Source organism: Pristiophorus japonicus, chromosome 8, assembly GCF_044704955.1.
Source record: "Pristiophorus japonicus isolate sPriJap1 chromosome 8, sPriJap1.hap1, whole genome shotgun sequence".
NCBI classification, from domain to species: domain Eukaryota; kingdom Metazoa; phylum Chordata; class Chondrichthyes; family Pristiophoridae; genus Pristiophorus; species Pristiophorus japonicus.
In genome coordinates, this window is record NC_091984.1 from 182,200,260 (window position 1) to 182,220,474 (window position 20,215).

The 20,215-nt window shown below is 46.5% G+C and overlaps 1 protein-coding gene and 1 pseudogene across 4 annotated transcripts in view; both read right to left on the reverse strand.

Moving 5' to 3' along the window:
- The window catches only part of LOC139268858 (transmembrane protein 233), a 90,968-nt gene extending 75,097 nt beyond the window's left edge, over nucleotides 1–15,871 (reverse strand). For all 4 annotated transcript variants that reach the window (XM_070887642.1, XM_070887641.1, XM_070887639.1 and 1 more), the window contains exons 1-2: nucleotides 15,520–15,871; nucleotides 9,097–9,231 (exon numbers count right to left, since the gene is read on the reverse strand). In XM_070887642.1, coding sequence (XP_070743743.1) covers nucleotides 9,097–9,231; nucleotides 15,520–15,699 — 315 coding nt within the window. In that variant the 5' untranslated portion in view covers nucleotides 15,700–15,871. The remainder of the gene's footprint in view (nucleotides 1–9,096; nucleotides 9,232–15,519) is intronic.
- A 1,662-nt stretch (nucleotides 15,872–17,533) lies between these two features.
- Nucleotides 17,534–17,767, reverse strand: LOC139269908 (U2 spliceosomal RNA; annotated as a pseudogene).
- Between the last annotated feature and the right edge of the window lie 2,448 nt (nucleotides 17,768–20,215).

Genomic DNA, 20,215 nt, shown 5'->3' on the forward strand with positions numbered 1-20,215 from the left:
ACTGGGTCTTTACTCGTTGGAGTTCAGAAGGATGAGGGGTGATCTTATGGAAACATTTAAAATAATGAAAGGGATAGACAAGATAGAGGCAGGGAGGTTGTTTCCACTGGTCGGGGAGACTAGAACTAGGGGGCACAGCCTCAAAATATGGGGGAGCCAATTTAAAACCGAGTTGAGAAGGAATTTTTTCTCCCAGAGGGTTGTGAATCTGTGGAATTCTCTACCCAGGGAAGCAGTTGAGGCTAGCTCATTGAATGTATTCAAATCACAGATCGATAGATTTTTAACCAATAAGGGAATTAAGGGTTATGGGGAGCGGGCGGGTAAGTGGAGCTGAGTCCACAGCCAGATCAGCCATGATCTTGTTGAGTGGCGGGGCAGGCTCGAGGGGCTAGATGGCCTACTCCTGTTCCTAATTCTTATGTTCTTATGTTCTTATGTTCTTATAGGAGCAGGGAGGTCTTACTGCAGTTGTACAGGGCCTTAGTGAGGCCTCACCGAGAATATTGTGTTCAGTTTTGGTCTCCTAATCTGAGGAAGGACGTTCTTGCTATTGAGGGAGTGCAGCGAAGGTTCAGCAGACTGATTCCCGGGATGGCAGGACTGACATATGAGGAGAGACTGGATCGATTGGGCCTGTATTCACTGGAGTTTAGAAGGATGAGAGGGGATCTCATAGAAATATATAAAATTCTGATGGGATTGGACAGGTTAGATGCAGGAAGAATGTTCCCAATGTTGGGGAAGTCCAGAACCAGGGGACATAATCTAAGACTAAGAGGTAAGCCATTTAGGACTGAGATGAGGAGAAAATTCTTCACTCAGAGAGTTGTTAACCTGTGGAATTGAAACCTGTGGAATTCCCTACCGCAGAGAGTTGTTGATGCCAGTTCATTAGATATACTCAAGAGGGAGTTAGATGTGGCCCATACGACTAAAGGGATCAAGGGGAATGGAGAGAAAGCGGGAAAGGGGTAATGAGGTGAATGATCAGCCATGATCTTATTGAATGGTGGTGCAGGCTCGAAGGCCGAATGGCCTACTCCTACACCTATTTTCTATGTTTCTATGTTTCTATGTTTCTATGAACAAGGTCAGAGAAAATGTGTAGTCGGGAACAAGTAGCAGAGCTGGCTTCAAGACAGAAAGCAGAGAGTGGGGGTAAAAGGTAGCTGTTCACAGTGACAGAAGATGGATAGTGGTGTTCCACAAGGATCAATGCTGGGACCACTGTTGTTCACAATTTATATTAACGATTCAGACTTTGGAATCAAAAACACAATTTCTAAATTTGCAGATGACACCAAATTGGGGGTATAGTCAATACTGAGGAGGACAGCAACAAATTACAGGAAGACATTAATAAACTTGCAGAATGGGCATATAATTTGCAAATGTAGTTCAACACAGATAAATGTGAGGTATTACATTTTGGTAGGAAGAATAGGGAGGTAACTTATTACTTGGAGGATGCGAGTCTCGGTGGGGCAAAGGAACAAAGGGATCTCAGAGTACTAATACACAAATCACTAAAAGTTGTGACACATAAAAAAAAGCAAACCAAGCACTAGGGTTTATTTCTAGAATTATAGAATTGAAAAGTAGTGAAGTTATGCTAAACCTGTATCGAAATTGGTTAGACCACACTTAGAGTACTGCATACAGAGGCACTGGAGAGGGTGCAGAGAAGATTTACAAGGATGATACCAGAAATGCAAAGGTATACATATCAGGAAAGAATGAACAGGCCGGGTCTCTTTTCTCTTGGAAAAAAAAGGCTGAGCGATGACCTAATAGAGGTCTTTAAAATTATGAAATGTTTTGATAGAGTGGTATAGAGACTTGTGGGGAAAAGCATAAGTAGGGGCCATCAATATAAGGAAGTCACCAAGAAATCCAATAGAGAATTCAGAAGAAACTTCTTTACCCAAAGAGTGGTGAGAATGTGGAACTCGCTACCACAGGGAGTGGCTGAATCGAATAGTATAGATACATTTAAGGGGAGACTAGACAAGCACATGAGGGAGAAGGGAATAGAGGGTTATGCTGATAGACTTAGATGAGGAAAGACGGGAGGAGGCTCGAGTGGAGCATAAATGCCGGCATGGACCGGTTGGGCCAAATGGCCTGTTTCTGTGCTGTATATGCTATGTAATCCTATGTACCTTTTACCCTTTTTTGCCTATCAGGTATTCACAAATAACAAAACTAAAAAGTTTAAAATGAACATTGGCCCCAGATTAAAAGGGAAATTTAGAGATCCCAAATCCCCAACTGCACTCTGTGGGAGAGCGGATCAGAACAAGTGTTCCGATTTTCCAAACTTCACCCTCATTGCAGCTTCCTGTTGGGAGTGCAGACTTTATCCTCTGAATATCTCTACCCATAAAAGGCCGCCCTTCCAATTATAATATTGTGCCTCTCTCTGCAGCTCGGTCCCATTGTATTCCCATAGAGATAGTTTTCATTACAACCACTCACGTTTGAGCTGAGTGAATTTCAATAAATATTAAAGTTTGTTTTTAAATAGATAAACAATTGTTTGATATCATTCCACCATTTTGTTAATTCTTAAAAATGTCAAATATCAGGAAAACAATGCTTCAACTACGCCGTGGAGAGAAGACCTGGCTTAATGGCCGAGAATTAGGGTTGCCAATGCTCCTGGATACTGCTGTGAGCAAACCTGGTGAAAATCATAGGGGCATTAAAACATGGTGTGGTTTTTTTTTCATTCTCTTTGGACACCTTTGTTCATTAGCTATAAAAATATAGGAGATGGGGAAAAGAAGGCTGTTTGTCTGGTCGGATTGGAGGTGGTAGATCATATAAGGAGACAAGTCCGATTGCGATAATTACAGAGGAGTTTCCCTGCTGTCTGCCACAGGAAAAATCATCGCAAGAATTCTCCTCAGTCATCTCCTCCCAGTGGCTGAAGAACTCCTCCCAGAGTCGCAATGTGAATTCCGCCCATCAAGATTTTCACCGCATGACAAATTCAAGAAAAATGTAGGGAGCAGCATCAACCTCTGTACATGGCCTTTTTTGACCTCACAAAGGCCTTCGACTCTGTCAACCGAGAGGGATTATGGAGTATCCTTCTCAAATTCGGCTGTCCTCAAAAATTTGTCACCATCCTCTGCCAGCTTCACGATGACACGCAAGCCGTCATCCTTACCAACAGATCCACCACAGACCCAATACAAGTGCAGACTGGGGTCAAGCAAGCCTGTGTCATTGCAGCAAGGTTCTGCTCAATCTTTCTCGCTACAATACTTCATATGACTGTTAACAAGCTCCCCACTGGAGTGGAGCTAATCTACAGGACGAACAGGAAATTGTTCAATCTCCGTCATCTCCAGTACAGAACCAAGGTTGCTCCAACCTCTTTCATTGAATTACAGTATGCAGACGACGTTTGGATTTGTGCACACTCAGAGGCTGAACTCAAAACCATTATTGACACCTTCACTGAAGCATACGAAAGACTGGGCCTTACATTAAATATCCGTAAAACAAGCCTGCCCCCGTCGCACAGTACTGCCCCCTGATTATATCAAGATCCATGATGAGACCTTGGGTAGCATGGACCACTTTCCATACCTTGGGAGGCTTCTGTCAGCGAGGGTGGACATCGATGACAAAATCCAACACCGCCTTCAGTGCAGCCTTCGGTCGCCTGAGGAAAACAGTGTTTGAAGACCAAGATCTCAAACCCGGCACCAAGCTCATGGTTTACGAGCAGTGGTGATACTCGTCCTCTTATATGCTTCAGAAACATGGACAAGGTACAGTATGCACCTCAAAGCACTGAGAAGTACCACCAATGCTGCCTCCGCAAAATCCAGCAAATCCATTGGCAGGATAGGTGTACCAATGTCAATATTCTCTCTCAGATCAACATTCCAAACATTGGGGCATTGATCACACTCAATCAGCTCCAATGACGGGCCGCATTGTCCATATGCCTGATACAAGACTCCTGAAACAAGCACTCTACGGCAAGCGAGTCCCAGGAGAGAAGAGAAAATGCTTCATGGAAGCCTTCAAAGCCTCCTTGAAAAACTGTAACAACCCCACCGACTCTTGGGAATCTCTGGCCCAAGACCACTTAAAGTGGGGAGAAGCATTTGAGAAGGCACCAAACACATTGAGTTTCTTCGTCAGGAGCACACGGAAGCCAAGTACAAACAGCAGAAGGAGCGTATGACAAACCAAGCACCCCACCTATCCATCCCTTCAACCACCACCTGCCCCACCTGTAGATCCCACATAGGACTCATTCGTCATCTTAGAACTCATGTTAGTGTGGAAGCAAGTCATCCTCGATTCCGGGGCTCTGCCTAAGAAGAAGAAACCTCCAGGAATATGTCTACCAGGATTCTACTCGGCCCTTCTCCTACTCCAGCGCTGTAACTTCACCAGAAGTGCGGTGAAAGCCCTGTTTATGTGTGTAAACGAGGTTTGCATTGCACATTCACTGACCTCTTTCATTCATTGCACTCTCTGCACTCATGGAGAATGTGCAGAAGGGGCACATTGAAATTTTCAGAATGAGCTGAAGTCACTGAATACAACAATGTCAGCTCTCCTCTTTAGTTGTCGAAAGGATCACAGTGATCCTGGCTCCATCTTCTTCTCTTGAAGATGCTGCCGCACAGTGGGGTTTTACTCCACAATTGCAGGCCAGCTTCTGTGCTTTGGCCAAGTAACCACTCTTCATGTGGGAGAACAGACAGCAAGTTTCAGCACGCTATTCGAGTGTGGCAGGCTTCACTGTCAGGCCTGATCCTGTCCTTCCCTGACTTTCACAAACATGTACCTTCCAGCAGGGGCTATTAGATTGCAATCCTTCCCCTAGCCCAGGAGCACTGAAGCTGATTGTAGCACCTCGGCACCACCTTGACTGAACTGAAACCAGATAACTCAACACAGATCAGGGAATGAACCTGCATCATAGAAATATAGAAACATAGAAAATAGGTGCAGAAGTAGGCCATTCGGCCCTTCGAGCCTGCACCACCATTCAATAAGGTCATGGCTGATCATTCACCTCAGTACCCCTTTCCTGCTTCCTCTCCATACTCCTTGATCCCTTTAGCAGTAAGGGCCATATCTATGTCCCTCTTGAATATACCTAACGAATTGGCATCAACAACTCTCTGTGGTAGAGAATTCCACAGGTTAACAACTCTCTGAGTGAAGAAGTTTCTCCTCATCTCAGTCTAAATGGCTTACCCCTTATCCTTAGACTGTGTCCCCTGTTTCTGGACTTCCCCAACATCGGGAACATTCTTCCTGCATCTAACCTGTCCAGTCCCGTCAGAATTTTATATGTTTCTATGAGACCCCCTCTCACTTTTCTAAACCCCAGTGAATACAGGACCAGTCGATCCAGTCTTTCCTCATATGCCAGTCCTGTCATCCCAGGAATCAGTCTGGTGAACCTTTGCTGCACTCCCTCCATAGCAAGAACGTCCTTCCTCAGATTAGGAGACCAAACTGAACACAATATTCCAGGTGAGGCCTCAGCAAGGCCCTGCATTAAGACCACCCTGCTCCTATACTCAAATCCCCTAGCTATGAAGGCCAACATGTCATTTGCTTTCTTCACCGCCTGCTGTACCTGTATGCTAACTTTCAATGACGGATGTACCATGAAACCCAGGTCTCGTTGCACCTCCCCTTTTCCTAATCTGCCACCATTCAGATAATATTCTGCCTTCATGTTTTTGCCACTAACGTGGATAACCTCAAATTTATCCACATTATACTGCATCTGCCATGTATTTGCCCACTCACCTAACCTGTCCCAGTCACCCTGCAGCCTCTTAGTGTGCTCCTCTCAGCTCACACCGCCACCATCTTAGTGTCATCTGCAAACTTGGAGATATTACACTCAATTCCTTCATCTAAATCATTGATGTATATTGTAAATAGCTGGGGTCCCAGCACTGAGCCCTGCGGCACCCCACTAGTCACTGCCTGCCATTCTGAGAAGGACCCGTTTATCCCTACTCTCTGCTTTCTGTCTGCCAAGCAGTTCTCTATCCATGTCAATACATTACCCCCAATACCATGTGCTTTAATTTTGCACACCAATCTCTTGTGTGGGACCTTGTCAAAAGCCTTTTGAAAGTCCAAATACACCACATTCACTGGTTCTCCTTTGTCCACTCTACTGGTCACATCCTCAAAAAATTCTAGAAGATTTTTCAAGCATGATTTCCCTTTCATAAATCAATGCTGACGTGGACCGATCCTGTCACTGCTTTCCTAATGCGCTGCTATTTCATCTTTAATAATTGATTCCAACATTTTCCCCCAATATTGATGTCAGGCTAACCGGTCTATAATTACCCATTTTCTCTCTCCCTCCTTTTTTGAAAAGTGGTGCTACATTAGCTACCCTCCAGTCGATAGGAACTGATCCAGAGTCGATAGACTGTTGGAAAATGATCACCAAACCATCCACTATTTCTAGGGCCACTTCCTTAAGTACTCTGGGATGCAGACTATCAGGCCCTGGGAATTTATCGGCCTCCAATCCCATCAATTTCCCTAACACAATTTCCTGACTAATAAGGATTTCCTTCAGTTCCTCCTTCTCGCTAGACCCTCGGTCCCCTAGTATTTCCGGAATGTTATATGTGTCTTCCTTCGTAAAGACAGAACCAAAGTATTTGTTCAATTGGTCTGCCATTTCTTTGTTCTCCATTATAAATTCGCCTGATTCTGACTGCAAGGGACCTACGTTTGTCTTCACTAATCTTTTTCTCTTCACATATCTATAGAAGCTTTTGCAGTCAGTTTTAATGTTCCCAGCAAGTTTCCTCTCATACTCTATTTTCCCCCTCCTAATTAAACCCTTTGTCCTCCTCTGCTGAATTCTAAATTTCTCCTAGTTCTCAGGTTTGCTGCTGGTCTGTTTGGCTCAATTTCACATTTGCACAATAGAAACATAGAAACATAGAAAATAGGTGCAGGAGCAGGCCATTCAGCCCTTCTAGCCTGCACCGCCATTCAATGAGTTTCATGGCTGAACATGAAACTTCAGTACCCCCTTCCTGCTTTCTCGCCATAACCCTTGATCCCCGAGTAGTAAGGACTTCATCTAACTCCCTTTTGAATATATTTAGTGAATTGGCCTCAACTACTTTCTGTGGTAGAGAATTCCACAGGTTCACCACTCTCTGGGTGAAGAAGTTTCTCCTCATCTCGGTCCTAAATGGCTTACCCCTTTTCCTCAGACTGTGACCCCTGGTTCTGGACTTCCCCAACATTGGGAACATTCTTCCTGCATCTAACCTGTCTAAACCCGTCAGAATTTTAAACGTTTCTATGAGGTCCCCTCTCATTCTTCTGAACTCCAGTGAATACAAGCCCAGTTGATCCAGTCTTCCTTGATAGGCCAGTCCCGCCATCCCGGGAATCAGTCTGGTGAATCTTCGCTGCACTCCCTCAATAGCAAGAATGTCCTTCCTCAAGTTAGGAGACCAAAACTGTACACAATACTCCAGGTGTGGCCTCACCAAGGCCCTGTACAACTGTAGCAACACCTCCCTGCCCCTGTATTCAAATCCCCTCGCTATGAAGGCCAACATGCCATTTGCTTTCTTAACCGCCTGCTGTACCTGCATGCTAACCTTCAATGACTGATGTACCATGACACTCAGGTCTCGTTGCATCTTCCCTTTTCCTAATCTGTCACCATTCAGATAATAGTCTGTCTCTCTGTTTTTACCACCAAAGTGGATAACCTCACATTTATCCACATTATACTTCATCTGCCATGCATTTGCCCACTCACCTAACCTATCCAAGTCACTCTGCAGCCTAATAGCATCCTCCTCGCAGCTCACAATGCCACCCAACTTAGTGTCATCCGCAAATTTGGAGATACTGCATTTAATCCCCTCGTCTAAATCATTAATGTACAATGTAAACAGCTGGGGCCCCAGCACAGAACCTTGCGGCACCCCACTAGTCACTGCCTGCCATTCTGAAAAGTACCCGTTTACTCCTACTCTTTGCTTCCTGTCTGACAACCAGTTCTCAATCCACGTCAGCACACTACCCCCAATCCCATGTGCTTTAACTTTGCACATTAATCTCTTGTGTGGGACCTTGTCGAAAGCCTTCTGAAAGTCCAAATATACCACATCAACTGGTTCTCCTTTGTCCACTTTACTGGAAACATCCTCAAAAAATTCCAGAAGATTTGTCAAGCATGATTTCCCTTTCACAAATCCATGCTGACTTGGACCTATCATGTCACCTCTTTCCAGATGCACTGCTATGACATCCTTAATAATTGATTCCATCATTTTACCCACTACCGATGTCAGGCTGACCGGTCTATAATTCCCTGTTTTCTCTCTCCCTCCTTTTTTAAAAAGTGGGGTTACATTGGCTACCCTCCACTCCATAGGAACTGATCCAGAGTCAATGGAATGTTGGAAAATGACTGTCAATGCATCCGCTATTTCCAAGGCCACCTCCTTAAGTACTCTGGGATGCAGTCCATCAGGCCCTGGGGATTTATCGGCCTTCAATCCCATCAATTTCCCCAACACAATTTCCCGACTAATAAAGATTTCCCTCAGTTCCCCCTCCTTACTAGACCCTTTGACCCCTTTTATATTCGGAAGGTTGTTTGTATCCTCCTTAGTGAATACCGAACCAAAGTACTTGTTCAATTGGTCTGCCATTTCTTTGTTCCCCGTTATGACTTCCCCTGATTCTGACTGCAGGGGATGTCATAGCAGTGCAATCAGGCAGCAAACTCCATATTTACTAGTCTAGTATCTTGGGGTTTGACTGTTGCCCATCAAGTCAAATCTTCATTCCTATCCCAATTTTATTATTTCTTTTGCCACATCTTATTGAACCAAAGAAACCTTTGGTAAACTTTTGCAGCAAACATCACTTTGCTGTGCGGCGATGCAGATGTGAAAGATAAAATAACAGACTGATGATAATTCTGAATCAATTTTATCAAAGCTACGTTATTGCAACTCATCTCATGAACTTCCAAATGTCAGATGTACTTCAAAAGAAGGCTAGGTTAAAACATGTAAAATGAAAGGTTCCTACCTTAGAGAAATGAACGATGAAAATTATTGCGATAATTATTAATCCAGCAATAATAGCTCCGATAGCAACCAACATCGCTATGTGTCCCAGCTTCTGGGCTCCATCGATATCTCCGTCATTGTAGCTGCGTAGAGCCTGAAGGACATAAAGCAACCATGAGCATAAAATCATGTTGTGCACTTTAACTTAGTGATTAGACTGGCACTTGGCACAGTGAATGCTGCCACATACTCTGCATCACCAAGTCCGTTGTAATATCGCCCATCTCTGCCTCTGTGTCAGCTCAGCTGCTACTTAAACCCATCCATGCCTTTGTTACCTCCAGACTTGACTATTCCAAGCTCTCCTGGCTTGCCACCCATCTTCCACCCTCCATAAACTTGAGCTTATCCAAGACTTTGCTGCCAGTACCCTAACACGCACCAAGTCCCATTCACTCATCACCCCTGTGCTTGCTGACCTACATGCCACCCAATCCGGCATCAAATTAAAAATTCACATTGTTTTGTTCAAATCCCTCCAGTCTCGCAGTTCCCGATCTCTGTAACCTCCTGAAGCCCTACAACCCTCTGTGATCTCAGTGCTCTTCCAATTCTGGCCTCTTGCTTATCCATTATTTTCATCGTCCATGGAGTTTAATAATCTTATATTAATAAAACTATGTGGATATTAGAAAATAATATTTAAGTTCAGAAATGTTAGCAAGGCTTCAGCAACAGTTGTGCCACCTAGAGTGTACACAACCAGACTGTAACCTTCGACATCTAGCTGGGAATCACCTACAAAAAGACAGCATTGAGTTAGGCAGAGACACAGGCAGACAGCACTAAGTCAGACACAGGCAGATAGTACTGCATCAGACAGAGACACAGGCATATAGGACTGAGTCAGAAAGACACAGACGGTGAACACTGAGTCAGTCACAGGCGGAGAGCACTGAGTCAGACAGATAGAGATATGTGCTGATAGCACTGTCAGAAGGATGCAGAGGTAACTAGCGTTGATTAATCACCTAGTCTGACAATTAGATCAATAACACTCAGGCAAACATAGGTGTTAGACAGACTCCAGAATAGATGATTAACACTGAGTCAGAGACAGACTGATCATCATCATCATCATAGACAGTCCCTCGGAATCGAGGAAGACTTGCTTCCACTCCTGAAGTGAGTTCTTTGGTGGCTGAACAGTCCAATATGAGAGCCACAGACCCTGTCACAGGTGGGACAGACATTCGTCGAGGGAAGGGGTGGGCGAGACTGGTTTGCCGCACGCTCCTTCTGCTGCCTGCGCTTGATCGCTTCACGCTCTCCTTTGAGATTCGAAGAGCTCAACGCCCTCCCGGATGCACTTTCTCCACCTAGGGCAGTCTTCGGCCAGGGACTCCCAGGTGTCAGTGGTGATGTCGCACTTTATCAGGGAGGCTTTGAGGATGTCCTTGTAACATTTCCTCTGCCCACCTTTGTCTCATTTGCCGTGAAGGAGCTCCGCATAGAGTATTTGCTTAGGGAGTCTCGTGTCTGGCATGTGAACTATGTGGCCTGCCCAGCGAAACTGATCGAATGTGGTCAGTGCTTCAATACTGGGGATGTTAGCCTGGATAAGGACACTGGTGTTGGTGCGCCTGTCTTCCCAGGGGATTTGCAGGATCTTACGGAGACATCTTTGGTGATATATCTCTAGCGACTTGAGGTGCCTTCTTACATCATCCATGTCTCTGAGCCATACAGGAGGGCGGGTATTACTACAGCCCTGTAGACCATGAGCTTGGTGGTAGATTTGAGGGCCTGGTCTTTGAACACTCGTTTCCTCAGGCAGCCGAAGGCTGCACTGGCGCACTGGTGGCGATGTTGAATCTCCGCATTAATGTCTGCTTTCGTTGATAAGAGGCTCCCGAGGTGTGGGAAATGGTCCACATTGTCGAGGGCCGCACAGTGAATTTTGATGACTGGGGGGCAGTGCTGTGCGGCGAGAACAGGCTGGTGGAGGACCTTTATCTTACCTTAAGCGTACAGCTGACCTTCCTAATGCCCGCTCCCCAACCAAGCCTCGGGCCACCTACCATCAGTGGTGCTACTCGGCACCGAGCTTGCGGCCAACATCTTGCCGTAGGCAATTAGGCTTATACAGCTGTGCCTGGTCTCCAGTTGTCGTGGACCCCCTTGCCACTGGACTAAGACCTTTCTCAGCTAAGCCCATGTGGTTACCGGTGTGCAGCAGCCACCCCATGTTAAAAGAACTCACGCACAGGCAACTTCTACTTCATTAATATGAAGTTTGGAACCTAGAACGTCAGGACCCTCATGGACAATTCCAACAGCAACAGCCGGAACGCCGCATTGCCATAGTTGCCCAGGAACTTAGATGTTATGACAACGACATCACCGCCCTAAGCGAGACCCAGCGGGCAGGGGAAGGCCAGCTCAAGGAACATGAAGGTTACACCTTTTTCTGGAAAGGAAAACCAGAGGAAAAATGCCGCCTTCATGGAGTCGGCTTCGCCGTCAGAAATGAGTTGGTCGACCGCCTCAAAGATTCCCCCTGCGGGATTAACGAACGCCTCATGATTCTTTGTCTTACCCTATCCCAGAACCAATGCGCCACAGTCATCAGTGTGTACGCCCCAACATTCGATGCAATGGATGAGGCTAAAGGGGGTTTTTATTCCAACCTTGAGACATCCCTGATCCACGTCCCCATGGGCGATAAATTGATCCTCCTAGGTGACTTTAATGCCAGGGTCAGCAAAGACACAGCCCTCTGGGGAGGCGTGATCGGCAGAGAGGGGGTAGAGAAAGCCAACTCCAGCGGTACCCTACTCCTGGCAAAATGTCTAGAACATGAACTCCTCATCACCAACACCCTGTTCTGCCAGAGGGACAAATACAAGGCATCGTGGAAATACCCTCACTCCAAACACTCACCTGCTCGACTATGTCATCGTCCGAGCCAGCGATCACAAGGGTGTGCGCATCACCCGCGCCATGACAGGAGATGATCACTGCTGGACGGACCACTGACTAATCCGATCCATCATCGACATTAACATCGCCCCAAAGCAGAGGGAACAGCAGAAGCAGTGCCACAAAAAAGTTAATGCCGGGGCACTTAAAGACCCAGCTAAGAGATCCTATACAGCCAGCGCCTCATAGCTAACCTGGGTGCCTTGATGACCCTGAGATGCTGAATGCTCAAATCGCTTGGTTTTCCCTCCAGGCCTCTATAACCAGTGCCCGTGAAGAGAAACTTGGTCATTTAACCAGAAAACACCAGGACTGGTTTGATAAAAATGATCAGGAGATCCAAGAACTAATAGATCGCAAGCGCAGAGCATATCTGAGCCTCAAGCAACAACCCAACTTGGGAGCAGCAAAGCAACATTACAGACGGCTCAAGGCTTAGGTCCAACAAAAAAAAACGGGACCTAAAGAACAGATGGTGGATGGCGAAAGCACAAGAGATACAACAACTGGCCAACAGCCACAATATGCGAGGATTCTTCAATGCAGTCAAGGCCACATATGGTCCAAACTCCCAAAACCCCACCCCACTCCTGGCCAAGAACGGGAAACACACATCAAGGACACCGAGGCTGTCAGGGCCCACTGGAAGGAGCACTTTGAAGATCTCCTCAATCGAGACTCTGCCTTTGACTCGTATGTTCACGATTCCATCCAGCAGCATGCGACCCGTCACCATCTCAGTGAAACCTCAACGTTGCACGAGGTAGGCAAAGCCATAAAACAGCTAAAGAATAACAAGCCTACGGGAGCAATGGAATCCCTGCTGAGATGCAAAAGTATGCCGGAGAGGCGCTGATGGCGCGGATACATGGCCTCATCTCTCTCATCTGGAGGGAGGAGTGCATGCCGGGAGATCTCAGAGATGCAGTAATCATGACCATCTTTAAAAAAGGGGACAAGTCTGACTGCGGCAACTACAGGGGAATCTCCCCGTTATCAGCCACTAGGAAAGTTGTCGTTAGAGTTCTCCTCAACCGTCTTCTCCCTGTGGCCGAGGAGCTCCTCCCAGAGTCACAGTGCGGATTTCGTCCCCTACGGGGCACAACAGACATGATCTTTGCAGCGCGACAGTTGCAGGAAAAATGTAGGGAGCAGCACCAGCCCTTATACATGGCCTTCTTCGACCTTACAAAGGCCTTTGACACTGTCAACCACGAGGGTCTATGGAGCATCCTCCTCCGTTTTGGATGCCTCCGAAAGTTTGTCAACATCCTTCGCCTGCTCCACGACGATATGCAGGCCATGATCCTTACCAACGAATCCATTACAGACCCAATCTACGTCTGGACCAGGGTCAAACAGGGCTCCAACCCTCTTCTCAATCTTCCTCGTGCCATGCTCCATCTCACAGTCAATAAACTCCCCGCTAGAACTAAACTACAGAACCAGTGGGAAACTGTTTAACCTACTCCACCTCCAGGCTAGGTCCAAGATCACCCCAATCTCTGTCGTTGAGTTACCGTACGCGGACAACGCTTGCATCTGCGCACATTCTGAGGCTGAACTCCAGGATATAGTTGATGTATTTACTGAGGCATATGAAAGCATGGGCCTTACGCTAAACATCCATAAGACAAAGGTCCTCCACCAGCCTATCCTCGCCGCATAGCACTGTCCCCCAGTCAAGATCCATGGCGCGGCTCTCGACAATGTGGACCATTTCCCATACCTCGGGAGCCTCGTCAACAAAAGCAGACATTGATGTGGAGATTCAACACCGCCTCCAGTGCGCCATTGCAGCCTTTGGCTGCCTGAGGAAAAGAGTGTTCGAAGACCAGGCCCTCAAATCTACCGCCAAGTTCATGGTCTTAGGGCTGTAGTAATACCTGCCCAGAGGCATGGACAATGTACAAAAGGCAACTCAAGTCGCTGGAAATATATCACCAACGATGTCTCCGCAAGATCCTGCAAATCCCCTGGGAGGACAGGCGCACCAACATCAGTGTCCTCGTCCAGGCTATCATCCCCAACATTGAAGCGCTGACCACACTCAATCAGCTTTGCTGGGCAGGCCACATAGTTCACATGCAAGACACGCGACTCCCTAAGCAAATGCTCTATGTGGAGCTCCTTCACGGCAAACGAGCCAAAGGTGGGCAGCAGACACGTTACAAGGACACCCTCAAAGCCTCCCTGATAAAGTGCGACATCACCACTGACACCTGGGAGTCCCTGGCCGAAGACTGCCCTTGGTAGAGGAATTGCATCCGGGAGGGCGTTGAGCACTTCAAGTCTCAACGCCGAGAGCGTGCAGAGGTCAAGCGCAGGCAGCGGAAGGAGCGTGTGGCAAACCAGTCCCACCCACCCCTTCCCTCAAGGATTGTCTGTCCCAGCTGTGACAGAGTCTGTGGCTCTCATATTGGACTGTTCAGCCACCAAAGAATTCACTTCAGAAGTGGAAGCAAGTCTTCCTCGATTCTGAGGGACTGTCTATGATGATGAGCCAGATCAGGCAATGAAAGGTTAAGCCAGATAACGCTGCAAGTGAATGCCCTAATAGTTTATAGGGATCAAAGCTGGTAAAGCATTGGGAAGTCTACCAGTATTCTGTGCTGGTCGGCAGTGTAATTTTAGTTAGTTTAATCCCAGCAGTAGCCTTTTGCACACTTGTGGATCCCCAAATCTCTGTTCTCACCAAACTGTGCCTAAGGGTATGATGACAAAGTTATGTTACTGGAGTAGTAGTCCAGAGGGCTGATGAGAGTTAAAATCCCACCATGGCATTGAGAATTTGAATTCAGTTTTTTTTAAATCTGGAAATTTAAAAAAAGGCTGGTACCAGTAAGAGTGATCATGAAGCTGTTGGATTGTCATAAAAACCCAACTGGCTTACCAGTGCTCTTTAGGAAGTGAAACCTGCCATCTTTACCCGGTCTGGCCTGTATGTGAATAAGTAAGTGTATCAGTCGGAGAAGAATGAGTTTCCTTCTCAGGCTAACGTAGCCTGATAACGTAGAATGATTTTTCAATCATTCGCTTTGGAGACCGTTGTACATGGCGATAGGTTTTAGCACATGTTAAACACTAGACAGACCAAGGGGAAAAAACTCCTCAGCTGCCTGAGGGAATCAAGCGGAACAGGTGAATCTGTTTACAGCTAAGTGAGCTGCCTTCGACTCCAGATTTAATGTCTAAAGACAGGGTCCAGGAGACCGCTTATTGCTTGTGAAACTCACGTTAACAGATTACAGCGATTCCCAGTCCATTGTGAATTAAAACTTTTCACATAAATGAAAATCTCTACAGTTCAAACTTTGCTTTAAAAAACACACCTAGGAACTAAACTACCCTTTGTGTCACAGAGCAATGAAAAAAATCTCCGGTTCAGAATCTCTAGTTAATAATTTTAAAACCTGTCGTTTTACAACATCCCTCCTCACCTTAATCCCACTGCACTTACCATCATCGAAAACACGAAGGCCACGATGTTGATGGGATAAGATGGACAGAAACAGGAGAGTATGGTGAGGATGATATATTTCCGAGGCATCGCTGCTTTCTGGGCTTCATTGTCAAGCTGTGTCGCTGGATTCTCCTCTAAAGATCGCTTTAGGTCCGACTTGACGACCGCCTGAGACATGAGGAGAGTTTGGAAGAGTCCGGGAGTTCTTGGTGCTGGGCTTCTACTCACACTGAGGGCTGGGCTGTCCAACAAACTCACAGCAGTCAGCACTGACCTAATTTTACCGGGACAGCCAGCCTGGAGACACAGACCCCATCACCGCCCAGCTAACACTGACCACTGCCCATCCGTCAGCTGCTGCGAACTGCAGATCGGGAACATCTTTCGCAAGAGTAGTGTTGCTCCTCATTAACTGGATTTATTCATGATCTGTAACTAATCTCTCACCCTCCGTAACTAGCGATTATTAATCTCTCACTCTCTACATCTAGTGTTTATTATACTCTCACCATGTAACTAATCATTATTAATCTCTCACCCTCTATAACTAATGTTTATGAATCTCTTAACCCCTGTAACTAGTATTTATCTCTCACCCTCTGTAACTAGTGTTTATTAATCTTTCACCCTGTAACTCGTGTTTATTAATGCCCACCGTCTATAAACTAGTGTTTATCTCTCAACCTCTGTAACTAGTGTTTATTAATCTCTCCCCCTCTGTAATTAATGTTTATTAATCTTTCAACCTCTGTAACTAGTGTTTATTAATCTCTCACCCTCTGCAACTAATGTTTATTAATCTTTCAATCTCTGTAACTAGTGTTTATTATTCTCCTACCTCTCAGTAGCTGGATGTATTAATCAATAAACCCTCTGTATTAGTGAGGTTTATTAATCTCGCCCTAGTAACTAAAGTTTATTAGCCCTGTAACAGTGGAATTGATGAATCTCTTACCACTTGTAATAATGGGATTATTAATCTCTGACCTGGTCTCTCCAGGCAAAATTGGTGAAAGGAGCAGGTAACAGAGATTTGTTATGAGGGAGCTATGGGTTGGATATTTTGTGCCAGATGTGAGTGTTCATGCTATGAATCCTCCTGTTCCTGCTATACATAAATGATCGCATGTCAGTCTCAATTCAATGTACAGTAGTTAAACATTCAGGACACAGGATGGCAAGGAAAGTGGACATGAAGGAGATAACCAAGTTCATAGACTCTTTGGGTTGGATGTTCGGCTCACTTGCGCCTCTGTTAGCGCCCTGGCAGAGTTTTAAATACTTTTTTGGGTATTATGCTGGGCATCCAGGATTTAGCGCCAGGCTGGAAAATTCGGCTATTGGTTTGCGCTGGCACAAAGATTTACCGCCTGTCCTTCATTTTCAGCATGATTATGATGTCAATCATCGTGCAAGGCTGCGCTAGCACTCCATTTAACGCCTGCCCCAGGATACGCCTGAAAAAAACAGGCGGTCCCAGGATGCAGTAGGCAGTATTGATGGCATATTTAAACGGAGGCTGAAGGATCTTATATCACAGTTGTCAGTGACTGCTACAGTTGCGTGCAGAATGCTGCATGAGACTCCGAGTTGCCAACGGCACTTTAATGTGCCATGACACTTTGCTTCCAAGGTTAGTGAGAGATTTCAATGGAGGCAATACTAATTCCCCAGCATATCAAGCTGGTTGCTATATGCAGTTGGCTTCACGCTGGAAGAAGGGTTCTTGGCCATGTTGGGCCACAGATTCAAAGAGAGCTCAGAGGTATGGGGAGGAGGCCATACCCCCCACAGGTTTACAGGGAACGTCACTCATACCTCCAGATCTCTGAGGCACAGTGCATTAGAAGACCGCACTTCTTTTTTTTTTATTTTTTTATTTTTTTTATTTTTTTATTTTAATAAATTCGTAGCCAATCGTTCCAATTCTTTGTCAAATCACAAACGCCAGAGGTCACCTTGCACATGCCAAGGATCACACTGCGCCAATGCTCTTAGCCAAAAGGCCTAGAGCCACTGCACCGTTCCTGGAAGTACTGCAATACCAGGTTCGTGCCATGGAGGTGGATGAGTCAAGCCACCCCACACACCTCCGTGGAGGTGGATGGGTCAAGCCACCCCACCCACCTCCTGTTTCCAAAAAAAGCAAGCATATACCTTCCTAACCAGGGAGAAACCACCCGGAGGTCATGGTGGCTGGTCAGGTCAGTTACACATGATCTTAGCCAAAAGGCCGAGAAGCGATACTTCTGAAAAGAAGTGCTGACAGAAATATGCCAGCTCCTACAGGCAAACATACAGCCGACCAGAGGCAACAGGACTGCGCTGCCCGTCGAGGTGAAGGTGACTGTGGTGATGGCTGTTGTGTATGGAGAAAGAATCAGACTAAACACTGTGAGCTCAAAGTAAAGTGTGACCTTAGTCTTTTATTGCAGGTCTCCAGAGTGCCTCTCCAACCTGTGAAGCCTTCGTAAATACCTGTGCTCTCAAGGGATTATGGGATCCCTTGGGACTCCAAGGAATGAGCCCTCTGGTGGTTGTACAGAGTAAATACAACTCCACATTCATAACAACATTCCCCCCCAAAGTCAATAGTGTAACTATTAACAGTGTGACTCGATCTGGGGCCCTTCTTGTCTTGGTTGATCATCTCGGTGTGAAAGCTGGTGTTGTTGAATCATTTGTTGGGCCCTCGCTGGGTTGCTGTGCAGCTGGTCTTGCTGGGCTGCCTGGTGTGTTGGGCCCTGCAGGGCTGCTGTGGATGATGGGTTCTGCTTCGTGGTCAACCATGGTGTCGGTTGCCACTGATGTGTGTGTTGGGGGATCAAAAAAGTTAGGGTCCAAGGTGGGCTGCTCAAGGTAGTCTGTGAATCTGTGTTTGATTTGGTCCAAGTGTTTCCGGTGAATGAGTCCATTTGAAAGTTTGACCCGAAACACCCTGCTCCCCTCTTTGGCCACGACAGTGCCAAAAAGTCACTTGGGACCTTGTCCATAATTTAATACAAATACAGGATCATTGATTTCAATCTCGCGTGACACATTTGTGCTATCATGGTATGCACTTTCTTGAAGCCGCCTGCTCTCTACCTGTTCATGTAGATCAGGTTGAACTAGCGAGAGCCTTGTCTTAAGTGCTCTTTTCATGAGCAGTTCAGCAGGTGGGATCCCAGTGAGTGAGTGGGGTCTCATGCGGTAGCTAAGCAGGACTCGGGATAGGCGAGTCTGCAGTGAGCCTTCAGTTATCCTCTTCAAGCCTTGCTTGATGGTTTGCACTGCTCTCTCTGCCTGACCATTGGACGTTGGTTTAAACGGGGCAGATGTGACATTTTTGATCCTGTTACAGGTCATGAATTCTTTGAACTCAGCACTGGTAAAACATGGCCCGTTGATGCTCACCAGGACATCGGGTAAGCCGTGTGTGGTAAACATGGTCCGCAGGCTTTCAGTGGTGGCAGCGGACGTGCTAGCCGACATTATCTCACATTCAATCTACTTGGAGTACACGTGTACAACCACAAGGAACATTTTACCCAAGAACGGGCCTGCATAGTCGAGGTATACCCTAGACCACGGTTTGGAAGGCCAAGACCATAAACTTAGCAGCATCTCCCTGGGTACATTGCTTAACTGCGAGCATGTTTTACATCTGTGAACACAGGACCCTAAGTCCGCATCGATACGGGCCATCACACATGGGATCTGGCTATCTCTTTCATCATTACGATGCCTGGGTGGGTACTATGGCGGTCATTGATGAAGGTGTCTCTGCCCTTCTTGGGGACCACTACTCGATTGCCCCACAGAAGGCAATCTGCCTGTATAGACATTTCATCTTTGCGCCGCTGGAACGGCTTTATCTCTTCCTGCATTTCCACTGGGACACTGGACCAGCTCCCGTGAAGCACACAACTTTTGACTAGAGATAATAAGGGTTCCTGGCTTGTCCAGGTTTTGATCTGCCGGGCAGTGACGGGTGATTGCTCACTCTCAAATGCTTCCATAACCATGGCTAGATCTGTGGGCTGTGCCATTTCTACCCCCATGGTGGGCAATGGCAGCCTACTGAGAGCATCGACGTAGTTTTCTGTGCCTGGCCTCTGGTGGATGGCATAGTTTTATGCGGACAACGTGAGCGCCCATCTCTGGATGCAGGCCGATGCGTTGGTATTTATCCCTTTACTCTTGGAAAACAGGGATATAAATGGCTTATGGTCAGTTTCCAATTCGAATTTTAGCCCAAACAGGTATTGATGCATTTTCTTTACCCCATAGACACACGGTAACGCTTCTTTTTCAATCATGCTGTAGGCTCTCTCAGCCTTAGACAGACTCCTGGATGCATAAGCAACCAGTTGCAGTTTCTCGAAATCATTAGCTTGTTGCAATACTCACCCGACGCCATATGACGATGCATCACATGCTAGTACCAAACGCTTACATGGATCATACAACACAAGCAATTTGTTTGAGCATAACAATTTTCTTGCTTTTACAAAGGCATTTTCTTGGCTTTTGCCCCAAACCCATTCGCCCCCTTTTCGTAGTAAGACATGTAGTGGTTCTAGCAGGGTTCTGAGACCCGGTAAGATGTTACCAAAGTAGTTCAAGAGTCCCAGAAACGACCGCAGCTCCATCACGTTCTGTGGCCTCGGTGCGTTCTCGATTGCCTCCGTCTTCACATTGGTGGGCCTGA